Source organism: Pararge aegeria, chromosome 4, assembly GCF_905163445.1.
Source record: "Pararge aegeria chromosome 4, ilParAegt1.1, whole genome shotgun sequence".
Classification (NCBI taxonomy): domain Eukaryota; kingdom Metazoa; phylum Arthropoda; class Insecta; order Lepidoptera; family Nymphalidae; genus Pararge; species Pararge aegeria.
The window spans coordinates 15224963-15244177 of record NC_053183.1 but is presented as its reverse complement, the minus strand read 5'-3'; the positions used below and the strand labels follow the sequence as shown (position 1 = coordinate 15244177).

At 36.3% G+C, this 19215-nt stretch overlaps 1 protein-coding gene across 1 annotated transcript in view; it reads left to right on the top strand.

The window, feature by feature from the left end:
- Positions 1-19215, top strand: part of LOC120623498 (division abnormally delayed protein) — a 169621-nt gene that overhangs the window by 125442 nt on the left and 24964 nt on the right. Inside the window, exons 3-5 of the mRNA XM_039889544.1 lie at positions 13120-13463; positions 14067-14278; positions 16908-17076. Of these exons, the coding sequence (XP_039745478.1) occupies positions 13120-13463; positions 14067-14278; positions 16908-17076 (725 nt within the window). The remainder of the gene's footprint in view (positions 1-13119; positions 13464-14066; positions 14279-16907; positions 17077-19215) is intronic.

Below are 19215 nucleotides of genomic sequence, written 5' to 3'. Positions count from 1 at the left end.
TTTGGCAACCCTATATTCCACACAGCCTAGAACTCTTTTGTTTCCGATAGAACACTACTAACACTAAAACATAATTAAAATTCAAGCCTAGAACACTCGAACTTTAGACTGCATATCATACATCAATATTTTAATGTCTAAAAAATTTAATAACAGAAAGTATAATTTTTTTTGGCAACCCTATAGACCACACAGCCTAAAACTCTTTAATTACTGGTAGAACACTTCTTACACTATAACAAAATTAAAATTCAAGCCTAGAACACACGTACTTTAGACTGCATATCACACGTCAATATTTTAATATCGAAAAATTAGATTACTTGGTTTGTATTTTTTTTTAATATACCCATCCTCTACAGCCTAGAACTCTTTAAATTCCGATAGATAACTACTAACACTAAAACATAATTAAAATTGAAGCCTAGAACACTCGTACTTTAAACTGCATATCACACGTCACTATTATAATTTCTAAAAAAAATTAGGAAGAATATATTTTCTTCGCAACCCTAAACATTCCACAGCATAGAACTCTTTAGTATCTAGTAGAACACTTTAAAGACTAAGACATGCCTTACAACAAAGTCTAGAACACTTGTATTCGAGACTGCATATCACACGTCAATATTACGTTGCCAAAAATAATTAAACTTTCTGTTATGTAATTTTTTCGATATTAAAATATTGACGTGTGATATTGCAGTCTAAAGTACGTGTGTTCTAGGCTTGAATTTTAATTTTGTTATAGTATAAGAAGTGTTCTACCAGTAATTAAAGAGTTCTAGGCCGTGTGGTCTATAGGGTTGCCAAAAAAAATTATACTTTCTGTTATTTAATTTTTTAGACATTAAAATATTGACGTGTGATATGCAGTCTAAAGTACGAGTGTTCTAGGCTTGAATTTTAATTATGTTATAGTGTTATTAGTGTTTTATCGGAAACAAAAGAGTTCTAGGCTGTGGGGAATATAAGGTTGCCAAAAATAATTAAACTTTCTGTTATGTAATTTTTTCGATATTAAAATATTGACGTGTGATATGCAGTCTAAAGTACGTGTGTTCTAGGCTTGAATTTTAATTATGTTTTAGTGTTAGTAGTGATCTATCGGAATTAAAAGAGTTCTAGGCTGTAGGATGGGTTTCTTATAAAAAAAATACAAACCAAGTAATCTAATTTTTCGATATTAAAATATTGACGTGCGATATGCAGTCTAAAGTACGAGTGTTCTAGGCTTGAATTTTAATTATGTTATAGTGTTAGTAGTGTTCTATCGGAAACAAAAGAGTTCTAGGCTGTGTGGTCTATAGGGTTACCAAAAATAATTAAACTTTCTGTTATGTAATTTTTTCGATATTAAAATATTGACGTGTGATATTGCAGTCTAAAGTACGTGTGTTCTAGGCTTGAATTTTAATTTTGTTATAGTATAAGAAGTGTTCTACCAGTAATTAAAGAGTTCTAGGCCGTGTGGTCTATAGGGTTGCCAAAAAAAATTATACTTTCTGTTATTTAATTTTTTAGACATTAAAATATTGACGTGTGATATGCAGTCTAAAGTACGAGTGTTCTAGGCTTGAATTTTAATTATGTTATAGTGTTATTAGTGTTTTATCGGAAACAAAAGAGTTCTAGGCTGTGGGGAATATAAGGTTGCCAAAAATAATTAAACTTTCTGTTATGTAATTTTTTCGATATTAAAATATTGACGTGTGATATGCAGTCTAAAGTACGTGTGTTCTAGGCTTGAATTTTAATTATGTTTTAGTGTTAGTAGTGATCTATCGGAATTAAAAGAGTTCTAGGCTGTAGGATGGGTTTCTTATAAAAAAAATACAAACCAAGTAATCTAATTTTTCGATATTAAAATATTGACGTGCGATATGCAGTCTAAAGTACGAGTGTTCTAGGCTTGAATTTTAATTATGTTATAGTGTTAGTAGTGTTCTATCGGAAACAAAAGAGTTCTAGGCTGTGTGGTCTATAGGGTTACCAAAAATAATTAAACTTTCTGTTATGTAATTTTTTCGATATTAAAATATTGACGTGTGATATGCAGTCTAAAGTACGAGTGTTCTAGGCTTGTATTTTAATTATGTTATAGTGTTAGTAGTGTTCTATCGGAAACAAAAGAGTTCTAGGCTGTGTGGTTTAAAGGGTTGCCAAAAAAAATTATACTTTCTGTTATTTAATTTTTTAGACATTAAAATATTGACGTGTGATATGCAGTTTAAAGTACGAGTGTTCGAGGCTTGAATTTTAATTATGTTTTAGTGTTAGTAGTGTTCTTTCGGAAACAAAAGAGTTCTAGGCTGTAGGATGGGTTTCTTAAAAAAAAATACAAACCAAGTAATCTAATTTTTCGATATTAAAATATTGACGTGCGATATGCAGTCTAAAGTTCGAGTGTTCTAGGCTTGAATTTTAATTATGTTATAGTGTTAGGAATGTTCTATCGGAAACAAAAGAGTTCTAGGCTGTGTGGTCTATAGGGTTACCAAAAATAATTAAACTTTCTGTTATGTAATTTTTTCGATATTAAAATATTGACGTGTGATATGCAGTCTAAAGTTCGAGTGTTCTAGGCTTGAATTTTAATTATGTTATAGTGTTAGTAGTGTTCTATCGGAAACAAAAGAGTTCTAGGCTGTGGGGAATATAGGGTTGCCAAAAATAATTAAACTTTCTGTTATGTAATTTTTTCGATATTTAAATATTGACGTGTGATATGCAGTCTAAAGTACGTGTGTTCTAGGCTTGAATTTATGTTATGTTTCAGGCGTTATGATGCTTCAACAGAAACAAAAGAGTTCTTACCCCTTTAATAGGAAGGGTTTTCAAAAACAAATGTTTTGTATTATTTTATGTAATTATTTAAGAAAATAGATTTTCATGTTTGTTGTGGTGACTCTGAAACTTGATTTATAAGAACTTTAATATTTTTTTATTATAGTTTATATACTGATGTGTGAGAAAGAAAAGAGTTTCGAGAGAGTACGGGTCTAAAAAATGTTTTATTCAAAGGTCTTTGTGTACGATAGGATGTTTAGGGTTATTTTCTTTAAGTATTTTTTTTTCAGTATTTACGACAGAACTATTATTAAAAAGTATCAGGAACTATAGATCTAAGCTGCATGCGTCCAGAACAAGCATCAAATTTTGATTTGCTCGAAAATGATCTGCTATCGGAAGTTAGCAGATCATTTTTTGACACCCTTTTTTTTGGGGTAAAAACGCCAGAACTATTCGTAAAAATCATCAGGAACTCCAGAACTCAGCTGCATGCGAAGAGAACTCCGTTTTATTTTTGATCTGCTGGCAAATGCTCTGCTAACTTCACCTACACTTATTATTCAACGAACGAAATATTTATTTATAAAAATAATCTTTTGGGTTTGGCTTTGTGCAATTTTTTTTATTCCACTATAAGTAAGTCTTTAAATGCAATCTCACCAAGGAGTAAGTGAAAATACAGTGTAAAATTGCAGTAGATTAAAGAATCTGCCTTCCGAACCGGTGGTAGAGTACTACTAATAGACATTCTTGACGTTCCAAAAGTGCTTATATTAGACTGATTTGAAATAAATGAATAGGGGTGTTTTAAACCCATACCCCTATTCGTTTTCTACGCTGCATTGATCGTACCGGAACGCTAAATGGGTTGGCTGTCCGACATTGACGGGCCTTTGTACTACGATAAAAATGACAAAGATTTGAGTTATAGCTACCATGAAAAGATATTTGCAAGCCCATTAGAAAGTTGCAAATAAATCATGGTAGGTACATAAACACTTTGCCTCGTTTGAGTTACTTTACATCTGTTGTTTATTTTGCGAACAAAGTTTATAAAAACCACTCTGTGAGTATTCATCAAAAAGTTGCAAGTCAATTTAGACTACGCTTCTAAATTTTTGCTTGAACAATTTCTGATATTTGTTGTTTCAAGCACCTCATCAGTCTGCTGAATACATTTTCATTTTATCTCAATTAGCTGCGGAGCCTATCCTTTTGGAATAACATGAATACATTACTTAATATTGGATGGAAGGACATTATAAATGCGAAAGTGTGTCTTTTTATTTGTTTGTTATGTAACGTAAGTTTGGATAAACCGCTGCACCGATATTAATGAAATTTATCACATATCCAACTTGCATCCTCGACATTAGCATAGGATACTTTTATCCTGATGGAGCAGGGTAAAGTTTTCGCGGAACTTATAAAAATAATTATGCATTTTTGACAAAACCTTGCCAAGAAACAGTCAAGATTCAACACATAACAGTCTTATTTTGCAAAAGTTTGCCAAAATCAACAAACTATTGCCAAAAGCTAGCTTGTAAGTTGTATATATAGGATACTTTTTATTCCCGGGATAATAAATGTTAACGTCCCACCGCATAGGACAGGCAACCTCTCTCTTAGAAAAGATGGTGTTACCCCACCATGCTGTTGTGTTACGGCCCTACGGACCTAACACGGGCTTTAATAATTAAAGTCACATGCTAGTGATACAGCTCAAAGTGCTCTCCGAGGTACAGGAGAGGACACCACAATTTATTTTATTATTTATTTAGAATACTTTGCACAAACTTAGAAACAATACTAGAAACACACAAGAAAAGAAAAGATTAAACTATAAGCAATTAAAAAAAAAAAAAGTTAATTACACTTGTGTTCAAAGGCGGTCTTATTGCAAAATCAATCTCTTACAGACAACCTTGGTGAAAGTAATAATAGATAACATGAAAGTGACACCATTTTCCAATTTATCAGAATTTTTAACAGAGAACTTGTTCTAGAATAAAAAAACCCACTACCAACTCTTGGCCCGGTCATGCATGTGGCAAACGTAACCCGTTTATGTAGCGCGCGCCCTTTACATAGACGCTTATGTAAAATTTACTTGACGAAGGGCGTCTGGAGGACTACGGCTGAAAGACAAACGGCACTCGTAATTTATCGAATCGCCCAAAACAAAGGATGCCAATGTTTTTATATTAACGAAAAGCAAAAATTTGTGCACAATACGCGTGGTAATATATTGTGGGCCATATACATTGTGTTAAAGCTTGTAAACACACAAATGGCCAGACGCGCTGTGATATTTGGAGAACAACCAAAGTCGTAAAATTTTTATACTGCCTAGATTAAAATATATCTATATTTCTTGAATTTTATTTAAGCAAAGAGACTGGTTGTGAGACATTTTCACTTCACATGCACTTATTGAAATTCTTGTTTAAGCTCGGTTACACGTAGTCGACTAAAACTTTATTAGAAATATCAGAATCTAATGGTGAAAGTAATTAATTAGCTTATGGGCTTGATTAGAAGTTCTTCAAGCCCTTTCATTTGATACCCATATTAAGAGAGTTGTAAAAAAATATGTTGTCTGCCATTTTGTGGCGGCGCCTAATCAAAAATCGGTAAATAAAAATAAGAAAAATCGGTTAAAGCGATTTTTTCACCTTTAAAATAAAAAAAACAACATCACAAACGGTTCCTCCGTTCGGTCGCTACGCTGCTACAAACACACACACACACACAAAATTACACTAGAAGTACAGAATAAAATGTATGGAGTAGATAAGGTTGGTGATGCATGGAAATGTAAGTATCGCCATACTTATCGGGATACTTTTAATCCAATAATGATTGGACTTGAACAACAATCACGCAGTTTTAGTTACCTAAAAAAGCTACATTATAATATCGAGCTATGGACAATTTATCATGTTCAGATTAAAAACATAGACCAATACTTGAGAACTTATTGTTAGCTTGATGGCGGTTTATTAAAACGAGCCTCAAAGTCCTAAAAAGCCCTCAAGTGTAGTTCCTCTAAAAAACGGTACGTACAAAATAAAGCCCTCGCTTAGAAGTTGTATCGTATACATACTCATGTCATTTGCGTGAAGGCAGGGTGAATATACTCTTTCAAAGAGCCCGATGCAGGCTTAGACATCAAAGGCTTTCGAGCCCTTGTGTAAATGTTCTGAAATACCCACTACCTTTACGCACTCTTAATTTGCTTTATGTTACAGTAAAAGATAACACAAGGATATTTAATTAAATAGAACAACCGGGGGCTAAGTAGTTAGTGGGTTTTTCTATCCTCGGTGGGCTAAGGTTTACTCCATTTAAGTGTTTAGGACTGTGTTTCTCAAAGTAAACGATACAATAAATATGGCTGTGTTGTACGCGGACACTGAAGCGTGACATATATTTTCACAACCTTCTCTCCTTCAGATGTAGTGTTAAATTCATTATCATAACTTCATGTACATTTATTTTATTTATGTGTGTAGTATATCTATTTATTTATTTAATTTTTATTAAAGTGTTATTATAACTTTGAATTGAGGCAACCTGCTAACCTACTTGTGTCTCACAAAACACTGTGAAATATTTTAGTCTAATTTATTATTTTGTTACCAAACATAAAACCCGGGTATTGTTTTATAATGAGCCGCTACTTTGGGTGTGAAAAGATTGAGAATTTCTTATTTAAAATGTTCAGAATGAATTTATATCTCGTCGCAGGAATGTGAGAAGGCGTTGATCCCTCGCCGCTGCATTCCGACAAGATAACACGGGTAGGTTATGCCAGGACAACCAGGTGTTGTACAATCAAATACCAAATAGATGTCGCCTAAGGGCTATTTACACAGACGATAGTAGTGACAGAGCAAACAATTATAGATACATATTCACGATTTTTAAATTACAATGTTAGTTAATAATAATAATAATAAAAAAATGTGCATTATTATTTTTAATACAATATATATTACAAGCTATTGCCCGCGGTCTTCGTCCGCGCTTATACTTATACAACTAACTTTTCACACAAGTGCTTTCAACTAACTAACTCTAAGTCTCCCAAAAATCAAGTTGATTAGTTGCTTGGATAAAGCGTCGTGGAATGAAGGTTAAACAAACACACTTTCGCATTTATAAAATTTTTAGTGTTAGCCTTGTCCGCGGTGTAAGCACTCTTGTCTCCATGTTTTCCACTTTACACACTTTTTTTTTAAATTATGATTACACGTTAACATTCATGTACACGTATGTCTAAACATTAAAATTATTTTATATACATATATATTGTTGTGATTCAAACTCGGCACTTGATCAGAACTGCTTTATTGTTTTTAATTATAGGCATACCCACATACAAATTAATAATACAACATACATAACCACAACATCTCTTCCATAAAATTTTAAAAGCATATAGGTATAGATTCAATACTGGTAGACTGATTATGTATACATGTACAAATATACATAAGCCAATCACCTCATGCACTTAGTATATATTAACAATTAATTCATTGTAAGAACATACCTAATTATAATTATATTAAGAGTAACAATCATTTATATTTTTTGAGATTAATGCGAGCCTTGACAGCCGCCGGTCTGATTGATATATCTATATCATTATTATTATGAGTTTCTACCCTTTGTGCATTGTCATGCAAGGTTTCTACGACAGTAGTAGCAGAAGCACAAATCTCATCCGGCGCATTTTGTTCATCACTTTCCGCGCTACTCCACTTTTCTTCCTCTTGGAACATTGCGGTGCCCTCCGCTGAAGGAATACGAAGTAAGTGACGTCTATTTCGTCTATATCGCCTCCCTGACATGTCTGTAACGAAGTACGAGCGCGGCTGAGGCGCTGCACTTTGTACTTTAGCGTGCTTGCGTCTGCCTTCATCTACCATAACTACATTCTCTCCCGGCTTTAGCTCAGGCAACGCTCGCGAGTGTTGATCATAATATGATTTACTCTTAGCCTGCTTACGTAACATGCAATCGTAATCTAACTGGTTATCGCGGTGTGGTCTGAGCATCTGCTCGTATGCTGGAAGTCTGGTACTCAACCTACGCCCCATAAGCAATTCCGCCGGAGATGCTAACCCTTCGCGTGGGCATGCTCTAAAGTTTAATAAGCCTAAATAAAAATCTGATCCCGAATTAGTCGCTTTAATTAAGTAATTTTTTATTGTCTGAACGCTTTTTTCGCTTCGACCGTTAGCTTGAGGATAATTGGGTGAAGTAAAGATATGTTCAAAACCCCATTTCTTCCGAAATTCCATGAATTCCTTAGAGCGGTAGGCCGGGCCTCCGTCAGTCAATAATTGAGCTGGAATTCCATGCCTTGCAAATTGATCCTTCATAGCTTGTATCACCGCCTTACTCCCAATACTATTCAATGTACTAACTTCAATAAAGTTTGAAAAATAATCAACGAGAAGCAAAAAGTTCCTGTTTCGGTATTGAAAAATATCCGAGCCTACCTTCGACCACGGAAGGTCAGGTATCTTATGCGGGATCATTGGCTCCCGAGTGGGCCGCGGCGCGTGCTCCGCGCACGTCACACACTGGCGAACCGCGCGCTCCACGTCACGCGACATGCCCGGCCAGAACATCACATCCCGAGCACGTCGCTTGCACCTATCGATGCCCATATGACCTTCGTGAACCCGGTTTATCATTTCGGATCGAAGACTTTGAGGTATATAAACTAAATTGTCTTTCAAAATAATATTATCTATGTATTCAAAACATTCTCTATATGGCCATAATTTTCGCACGCATTCATCGACATCATATTTATTTGCTGGCCAGCCATTTTTAATATACTTTATAATAGTTCGACATTCTTTATCAGATTCGACTCCTTTTCTAACTAGGTTAATTTTATCACCACTGAACCTTACGTTGTCAATCACAAAGCAAGATTGTTCCTCAACTTCGACTGAGACATTACTTGTCATCAGCTCAGGCAACGGCGCACGCGACAGAGTGTCCGCTACGAACATATATTTTCCTGGTTTATATACTACCTTGAACCTGTAACCTTGAATTCTTAGCATCATACGTTGTAAACGTGCAGGTACGGCATCTAACGGCTTATTGAAAAGGGCCTCGAGAGGCTTATGATCCGTTTCTACTGTGATGTCACCCCGGCCGAATAGATATTGATGAAATCGCTCTAAGGCAAATACAATAGCTAGCAATTCCTTTTCTATTTGCGCATACCTAATTTGCGTATCAGTGAGCGTGGACGACGCAAACTCCACGGGCCGTCCCGCCTGCAGCAACACCGCCCCCAGCGCGTGCGAGCTAGCGTCCACGGACAGCAGCACGGGCTCGTCCGCCGCGTACAGCGCGAGCACGGGCGCCGCGCACAGCCGGCCTTTCAACTGACGCACCGCGTTATCATGCTGTTCGTCCCAACACCAAACTACGTCTTTTTTTAAGAGACTACGCAAGGGTGATGCTATTTCCGAGTAATTTGTAATAAATTTTGATAAATAGTTTACCATACCTAAGAAACGCTCTAAAGCGGGCCTATCTTGAGGGGTCGGCATAAGTTCGATAGCCTTAAGTTTATTTTTGTCAATTGCCATACCACCAGCACTAAACGTGTGTCCCAAATAACTTACTTCCTGTACCCTAAACTCACACTTTTCCTTATTAAATTTGATACCTACCTGCCGTGCCCTTTCCAATAAACATTTCAATCTTTCATCGTGCTGTGCCATAGTAGAACCCCATACGATAATATCATCCACGAATGAGTCTACACCCTCCAGATCAGCAGCTGCCGTACCCTAGCATGAAACACCTCAGAGGCGCAGTTAATTCCGTAAGGTAAACGTAAAAACTGATACCGTCCAAAAGGTGTTCCAAACGTGCATAAATCCGCGCTTTCATTGTCAATCTGAATCATCCAGTACCCCGAACGAGCATCCAGCTTGCTGAAGTAGCGCGCGCCCTGCAACCTGGCCGCTATTTCAGTGAGGGTCGGCAGCGGGTAGTGCGCACGACGCACAGCCCGGTTCAGCGGCCGCGGATCGAGACAGACACGAATACTACCATTTTTCTTTGCTACTACTACTATCGCATTAACCCACTCCGTAGGATGAGATACTTTCCTTATGACACCTATGTCTTCCATACGCTTTAATTCCACTTGTAGTTTGTCGCGCACACCGATAGGTATTTTTCTTACAGGACAGACCGACAGATGTACTCCTGGATCAATAATAATTTTATACTCGCCCGGTAACTTACCTAGTCCGCTAAACAAATCTGAATATTTATCTATATTTATGGTAAAAACGCGTCTGATAATACCTAATTCCTCACAAGCATATTTCCCTAACACGCTCTGACAATAATTTTTACAAATGCAAAAATTTAAGTTATATCTATTGTTTTTATAAATCCAAGAAATATAGCAAGAACCCAGTATAGGTATTTGATTACCACAAAATGATTGAGCCTTAACATTAATTTGACATAAAGCTGAAACATGCAAACCTAACTGTTTATATCTTTCTATAGACATAACATTAAGGTCCGATCCCGTATCGAGTTTGAATTTTTCAGTTTTTAGACTATTATATAATTGCATTGTCTCATACCATTTATTGCCGTCCTTACAGTCCGTATTACTATCAATCGTCGAGACCCTGTATAATTCCTCATCCGTATCACTATTTTCCACTATTTGATACACACTTTTCCGCGTATTCAATGTACATTTTTTCTTAAAGTGACCTTGAGAATTGCACAAAAAACATACGGCACTCCTAGCAGGACACCTGTAACCACCATCACACTGAAACCCGGCACACTTGGCGCACGAGCGCCCCGCCACATCAGACGAAAACCCGCGAGGCTGCATCCGCGCAGCGCTGCGGGCGGCCCCGCGCGGCGCCCATCCGCGCCCGCGCGGTGCCCGCGGCGCCCAGCCGCCTGCTCGCCCACCGCCGCGCGCGCCGTGAATGACGTCCACCGCCGTCGATGATGTGCACGCCTCACCAGCATCACTTTTCAACTTGACGCCTTCGATGTGTTGTTTTTCTTCTTTTGAAAATTCGTTAGCCCGGCATATTTTTAAGGCACTTAGCAATGATAGCTCTTCTGTCCTTAGTAGCCGATCTCGTACCTTGCCATCCAATACACCGCAAACTATTCGATCGCGAATAAGACCTTCCTCCAAGTGCTCGAATTCACAATGCTCAGATAAGATTTTCAACGCCGTCACGTATTCGTCAATAGACTCGCCGGCTTCTTGATTCCGGGTAAAAAACTTAAAGCGAACCATGGTAGTATTTTGTTTCGTCCCAAAGTGCTCGTTGAACTTGTTCACCAAGGTATCAATATTTTCGCGACTTTCATCTTTTGTGTATTTAAACGTCGTATAAATGTCGTACCCTTCCGATCCTATTAAATTTACTAACAGACTAGCTTGCACATCTGTAGTTTCTTTGTGAACGCCGGCCGCTTTTAAAAACACGAAAAATTGCTGGTGCCATTTTCGCCACGCGGTCGCGCGGCATGCCGGTCCTCCTTCTAAGCATAATTCCGATGGCGGTCGAGCGTGTTCCATTATCACTTATGCGCAAAGCCTCCAATAACGCACTTTTACCGATTTTAACACCAATTACACCTATTAATTTAGTAATTATTAATTTACTAGTTCACCGCTGCCACCATGTTGTGATTCAAACTCGGCACTTGATCAGAACTGCTTTATTGTTTTTAATTATAGGCATACCCACATACAAATTAATAATACAACATACATAACCACAACATATATATTTATGTATTTTACATATTTCTTTTTGTTTTACTTCCTAAAATTTTTGGGCACACCCTCACTCGTTTATCTCGCACGTCCGAAGGTTGGCTGGTAGAAAATGCTTAAGCATTCAGTCCGCCGCTTTTTTTATATAGTGAACAAAAAAAAAGGTTAGGATTAACAGTTTAAGTTCTTTCAACCTCATTTAGCAGCACTTAACGCTTTAAGGAGCAAATTACTGACAATGAGGTTTTACCTCATGTGAGTCCTTTTACGTGTACGTATCTAGCTAATGGGTGTAAACAGTACCTTATTACTTAATCTCCGCAAATTAACGTCTTTTAGTTTGTTTTTATGATGTCACTATACTTAATATCACGACAAATAATTTCCAAAAAATTTGCATCTCCCTACAAAACTCATCTGAAAAGTAACATTTTTATACGCTTTTTATTTCAGCTCTACCTTATCCTTATGAATGTGAAAACTATGTGTTAAATTCGTATTTTTAATATATAATAAAGTCGGTCTTCTTTTGAAAATTATTTGTTACTTAATTAACTAGTACTGAAACACAATTAAATAGAGGTGAACTCATTACGTGTTCACAGACAGTGGTCATGCTGTTAATTTAAAAACGAAATAACAAAGACATTCTTCGCAATATAAACTGGTTTACCTTTGTATTCGTATAAAATTATGCTGAAAATCTTGTGAAAATTCTAATGTAAAAATAATTAGTAACAGTTTTCTTTTCTTTAATTACAGAAGTTATTGAAGGTTAAACCTTGCTTACCTAGTGACTCTGAAAGGGCTATGATATTATTCTTATCATTCTCTAATTGGTTGATGTGATGATGATGAAATAAAATAAATATGATAGGACAAAATACACACAACCCCTTCTGATTGCGGGAGGAGACCCGTGCTCTGAAGTGGGCCGTCACATTATCACGTCACGTTAGATTATGTTATCCGTAATCAGATTTTGTTTTCGAAAATCTTGAATATTATAACAAATGAGGGCAAATTAGAGCGCATTGCCGATGATCTGTTTGGTGTGGCGTATAAAGAATGAAGAAATTATAATCCTGCTTTTCCGCGGAGTATAGCAAATTAAGTTTTATGTTCATTGTAAATGAGGGCTATTTATATTGTTTTAAATCATGTTTTCTTAAAAATTATAATTTTGATGTATTTATTAAATAAAATATAATTTTTATTAATACATAACTATAACCTAAAATAAACTATTTAAAAACTAAATAAAATCTAAAAGGACCTCGAAACCACCGCAGCGAGGCACAGTTCCCAAGATGCTGGCAGCATTGCCCCTTTGGATGGCCAAACTAATTCGTTGGCCAGGGTAACTGCCCGCTCTAGGATCACCGGTAGACTCGATAACCCTTTTCGATAATTCTTTGATGACCCTTTTCGATAAAATTATAATATATTATTAATTATTATAATTATAAGAACCAATGAAAGAAATTCTTCTTTGTCCACAGAACACCTAACAGCGTTATCATACCAGTCGCAGAACAAAACGGCAATATTTTTCACTCAGCTCTACAAAAGTCACGCGATACGAGCGCACGCGCCTCTCACAGCCCTCTACGACGACATAAGGATACTTCTCAAATCAAATTCAGATGAAGATAGCGGAGAAGAACTGGGCACGCCTTCGCCAAAAGACTTGACCATAAGTGCTAATAAATTCTTTCGGGAGGTGTTCCCAGTGGCGTATCAAAACGTGCTGAAGTTAGATCCCAAGCAGTTCACGCCCGAGTATGAAGCGTGTTTGAAGGATGCGTATGACGCCGTTCAGCCATTTGGAGATGTGCCACAACAGGTAAATCTTCTAGTTGCAATTAATGCTTAACTTACATACTGGTACAGGCTATTTTGAATAGGCGAGGCTGTTTATTGTGATTCTAGCATCGGTCCGGAACGCAAATGCTTTCAAGAAAAAGCCGGAAAAAACAAATCCGTTGTTCTTTTCCAACATTTACATTTAAAAATCAACCAATCATAATTCTACGTTGCATGAGATGAAAGCGCTGCCAACTGCTACAAAGCAAATGTTGAATAAATTTATAAATTGCGTAGCAATAACAATTTTACTAAATTTTTTTTTTATCAACGATTAATCAAGTTTAAGTACTTTATGATTCCACTTAGTCCTTCGACTGCAATCCAAAAAAGTAGGTGATGATGCAGTCTAGGATGAGAGCGGTCAAAACTCTTAGCCATTAATTAATCTAACTGTCATTAACATAAACCTGATCAGATTTTACGCAGCTTCGTATCGGAAAGCTAATTCACTCGGCGATACGTCTTTGGCAGTTGGGTAATTGGGCAGAAAATTCTGAAATTATAAATATAACAGCGCTTACAACTGTACCGACGAGGTAGACAAGAGTTCCTTCAATAAAGAAAATTTCTTCTTTTACAGCTGGGCGTGTCATTATCTCAATCGTTAGAAGCAGCAAGAGCTCTACTTCAAGTACTGGTGGTGGGAGCTGGTGCGCTTGCTACAAGCGAACATGTACTATCTGCCTCCAACGAAGAATGCTCAACAAAGCTGCTGAACCTGGGCGGATGTTCTCGATGTAAGGGCTTCAACACGAGCCCTTGTAGGAACTATTGCTTGAACGTTGCGAGAGGGTAAGTGGTAAATTTTGTTTTTTTATTTATATTCTTACCGACCGTGACCGATAACTACCTCTTTAGTCGTTGGTCTAGTATTAACATATCGAATTTGCATCTCCAGTTCAATTCCAAGGTTCAGTTCCTAGGCCAACTCAAATATTTATACTATTTATAAACAAAGAAACCTTAGGAGGTTTCTGTATAAATAAATTTGCATGGAAAGCCCGGAGTTGGCGAAATTGGCGTTGTTTATTACAACAAACAGATTCTACTGCTTTCCGCGGAGTATAGCAAATTAAGCTTTATGTTAATTGAAAATGAGGGCTATTTATATTTTTTAAATCATGTTTTAAAAATAACTATCATATATAATGATAATATGATAATATATCAGTCAGTTCCATTTATTCATCATAATCTTTACCAACCTATTAATATCCAACTGCTGTGACCTCCTCTCTCATAGGAGGGACTCCCAGCTACGTCAGTGCGGGCTAGAGAGGTTTTCACGATTATTATCACATATTATAGGTATTGACTCCCTCTATCTTATGAGAAATACCTATGGCCTGTGCTTAGCAATGGGATTTTAATAGGCCGAGGATAATAATGAAGCTGTCAATCAGATGAGGCCCTCCATTTCCATGCTTGCAATAGTCTAGTTCTTTTTGAGTAATGAAACACGTTGTGACCTTGTTTGAGTCGAAAACTCTGTACATTTTTATTGTGCCAACGTACTGACTTGAGCGCCATGGCGTGGTTACGATCTTGAAATAAAACAACTGCTGAGTTTCTAGCGGCTTCTTCTCAGTAGCATCTGGGTTCTAAACCGGTGGTAGAGCCACAAAAGAAAGACATTTTGGATTTTCATATTGTTAAATTTTTTTATTTATGTATTAATTGATAGAAAGCATTATAAATATATATATATATATATATATAAGTATACTACGACAGTACACACATCGCCATCTAACCCAAAGTAAGTGTAGCTTGTGCAATGGGTACTAAGATAACTGATTAATATTTTTATGAATAATATTCATAAATACTTATAGTATACAGATAAAGAGCCAGACACTGAAAAACTTTCATGTTCATCACACAAACAATGTTTTAGTTGGGGGAATAGAACCCACGGCCATGGACTGAAAGCAGGGTCGCTCCCCACTGCGCCAGTCGGTCGTCAAGCATTACCTGATATATACCTAGATTCCTCGCACCCTAAGCCTTGGAAAGAACCTGTATGTCCAAAAAACAATGAATACTCTATTAACGAAAAACTAAATGTCTCGAAAAGCTTTTAGACCCGTTATATAAATTGTTGGTAGCTAACTCGTAAAATATGTACCCAGGGTTTTGCTAAGTTAATACTTTATAGTAGCGTTCTAATAGGGTAACTTAGAAAACTTAGAATTGCTTTTCGCTTTTAATTATGTTGCTTGTTTGAGACTTAAAAGTTTTTACACTAACGAAGGCAAATAAGTAATTCTGCAGACAAGTTCGTTCCTCTGTATAGAAGTTTTATCCCACATTTTTTACACGAAAACTTTTTAAGTGAGTTGTTACCTACATTTTAGCACTTAGAGTATACAAACGTCGAAAATGAAAGTTTAAACTTAAACTACGCTAAGCTATATTAATAAAGTTTGACGAACTTAGCATTATGACGTATGGAAAATAATCTGACACTAAACGCCAAGTCTCTAATTTATTGAATATGCCTATATATGTAGAAGCTAGTGGTGTAGACGTGTTTTTTCTTTATTGCGTAAAGTCCGATTTGGGGGTTCCTGAGATCGCTTAAAGCAATTCTATTTAACAGCTTATTTGACCTACTTTGCCTTCTTAAAAACAAGGATTATAATTCTGAAACAAAACGTCAACGATATTTAAGTAATACTGCATTCAGTAATCGCTCCAATAATACTTTATGCGATTAATACGTTGATTTAATTTGTTACTAAGCTCACTGGATTACTAAGTAAAAAAAGGATTGACATATTTTTTTTTTCGTAAACATTAAAAAAACCTTTTTTTTATAATGTATATATAAAAAATTCTAAAAACACCAAAAATGAATTTCTAATAACTAGTCAAGTCCTTAAATTTAACACCCATATTGAAGGAGTTGTGATAAAAAATGTAATACGCCATTTTGTGGTGGCGGCCATCTTGGATTTCAAATCTATCATAGTGTACAAGCCATACCTACCTGCCCCTAACACGTTAGCCGCCGCCATCTTCGAATTAATTATCATTTACCACCAGTCAAGGACTCACTGTGAATCTCGAGCAAAAAAACATCACTATACAATTTAACAAATATATTTCTTTAAATTTAAAATGCATATAAAAAAATTTCGTTATATGCATTTTAAATTTATAAAATTGATAATTCCTCCAAGTGTAGGTAAAAACACTAATAAAAATTATAAAAATATATTTCTTATGTGAGAGGAAATCATAGCTTAGAAACAATCTCATTAACGATTTTGTGGTAACTTCGATGAAATAATTATGTTTTATATTTGTCCACCAATCCGCACTGGGCTTATTCACACACATATTCACTGTGGGAGGAGGGTATACTGTTAAATCATGTGCATTGTTATGTTATATTGATGAGTAACCTCATCGGCAGGTGCATAGGCTCTCTGGTAGTGGAGCTGGACGCGCCCTGGCTGGGGTACGTGGAGGGTGTTGAACGACTTGCAAGGCCGGATGCTGATGCAGCCTTGCGAGCTTTGGACTCAAAAGTTTCGTCAGCTATCATGCATGCACTTGAAAACCACGTGATTTTGGAGAAAAAGGTAAGAAATATTGAAATAAGTTCATACAATCAAAAACCCAAGTACTAAACACAGTATTTAGTGACATAATGCAGTGCTACCATGATCCCTTTACTAATAATTTAGATCATAAACGTATAGTGCACTGACTAGGTTAAAGGTAAGATATGACGACCTCCCTGGCGCAGCGGTGAGCACTGTAAATTTAAGTAGGAGCCCGAATTCGATTCCCAGCAGGGGCAATTTGGGAATTTATAATTTCTGAATTTTCTCTGGTCTGGTCTGGTGGGAGGTTTTAACCGAGGCTAGTTATCACCCTACCGACAAAGACGTGCCACTAAGCGATTTTGTGTTCCAGTGCGATGTCACGTAGAAACTGATTAGGGGTATGACTACCAAACTACCTAACAGGTTGGCCCGCTACCTTCTTAGACTTCATCATCTCTTACCACCAGGTGAGATTGCAGTTAAGGGCTAACTAGTAATGGAATAAATAAAAAAAAGAAGGTACCTATATTTTCTAAGCTACTCACAGCAGTAATACTTTTGCCGATGGCTTTATATTATAAAAATATAAAGCCATCGGCATATTATAAAATTGAGTAAGTTTATATGTAGGTAACTAAATTTATTCTGTTCCAACTGTACTTAATAGTAAGTAATACTTAAACTTTAGGATTCCTAAACGTCGTTTATAGTCAGGATAGTTATGCATGCAGTGTTTTGTTACACATCAAATCGGTGCGCCTTTCAAATGTTAGAGCGTGATCAAACACTGCAGCAGGTACTTATTTATAATAAATTTTATGAAAAATTGGCTATCGTATGTACTTGTTTAATATAAAACCATTAAGAACTTTAGAAATAGTTACTTCGCTTAACGAGCTTAAATTAACCTCAATTTTCCGCAATTTATCAGGCATCCTCCGCAATTTAAACCTACCTACTTACTTAGTCAGGAAAAAAAATCTTACATAAGAAGCGACGATCACTTGTTAAATAATTGTTCTAGAAACTGAGCTAATTGTCGTCGAAACTTTTCCGGGAATGTCTTGTTGAGAGGCGAAACACGTTTCGAGTGTAGTCGAAGTCAGCTTGAGAGTTGGAACAACTTCCAAGTTTTAAGTTATTCACCACTCCGTATATAGGTACATTTGCAAATGCTCAACGTGTTCGCAAGTGCTATGTAAGTCCAATTTTCATAACAATGCTGCGGTAATTTGAATATTACATTATGTGGAGTATCTTAGAGGTGTATGGCCTAGTTACGAATCGCGATGCAAATCAATCGATTGCTCTGGTTAAGTACCGTTGATAAGACTGTCGACTTTGGTGGTCCGGCCTTTACCTCTATTCCGTACGTTAAACTGCTATCTTTATGTAAGACTCCGACTCTTAAACTTACGTAACCTGAGCTGTCTTATCTGTTTACGCCTGCCAACCCGCAGTGACACTGTGTAGTGTCTAATTTTCTATTTACTTAAACTTTAGTCTTTAATTAATGTTAAAACTTGGCAATGGTGGTTTTCACAGAAAGCTTGTCAGTGTGAGAGGTATCAAAAAAAAATTCTAAATTAGAAAATTCAAAACTTTAAAAGGCAAATAAAAGACTAGCAGGAGTACGGTAGGCTAAAAAAAAAATTAGCCGTAGCTTATTAAGTTAGGTATAAAACGGACTTCATAAGGAATATTAGCTCTAATTTATACTGAGGGATACGTAAAAGTGCAAATATTGCGACAGAGCATACAATGTCGTGACGCTATCTAGACAATGTCAGCATTTAACCGCGAGATTGAGCGCCGAACAACTGTACCTACTCTTCTTTATACTGTGGTAATACAATCATGAAGTAAAATTATTTAACATTACATATTATAACTAAATCCTGCTACAAAATTTAATATGAGAGCTTAGAAACCCAACGCTTGCGCCAACAATAACCCTTTATCTAATTTATATTACAAGAGAAGATTAAACAATGTGATTCGTTAATTAAACTTCTGATCTAGTACACATTCATAACTCATAGGTATCTAGTATACCGAACTAGCATAATCTACTTATAGTTGAATTCGCAACTAAAATTCATTTGCGGCCGTAAATTACATGGGAACAAAGCGAAATAAACTTTCTGAACTCATTCGGAGAACTGTTTTGAC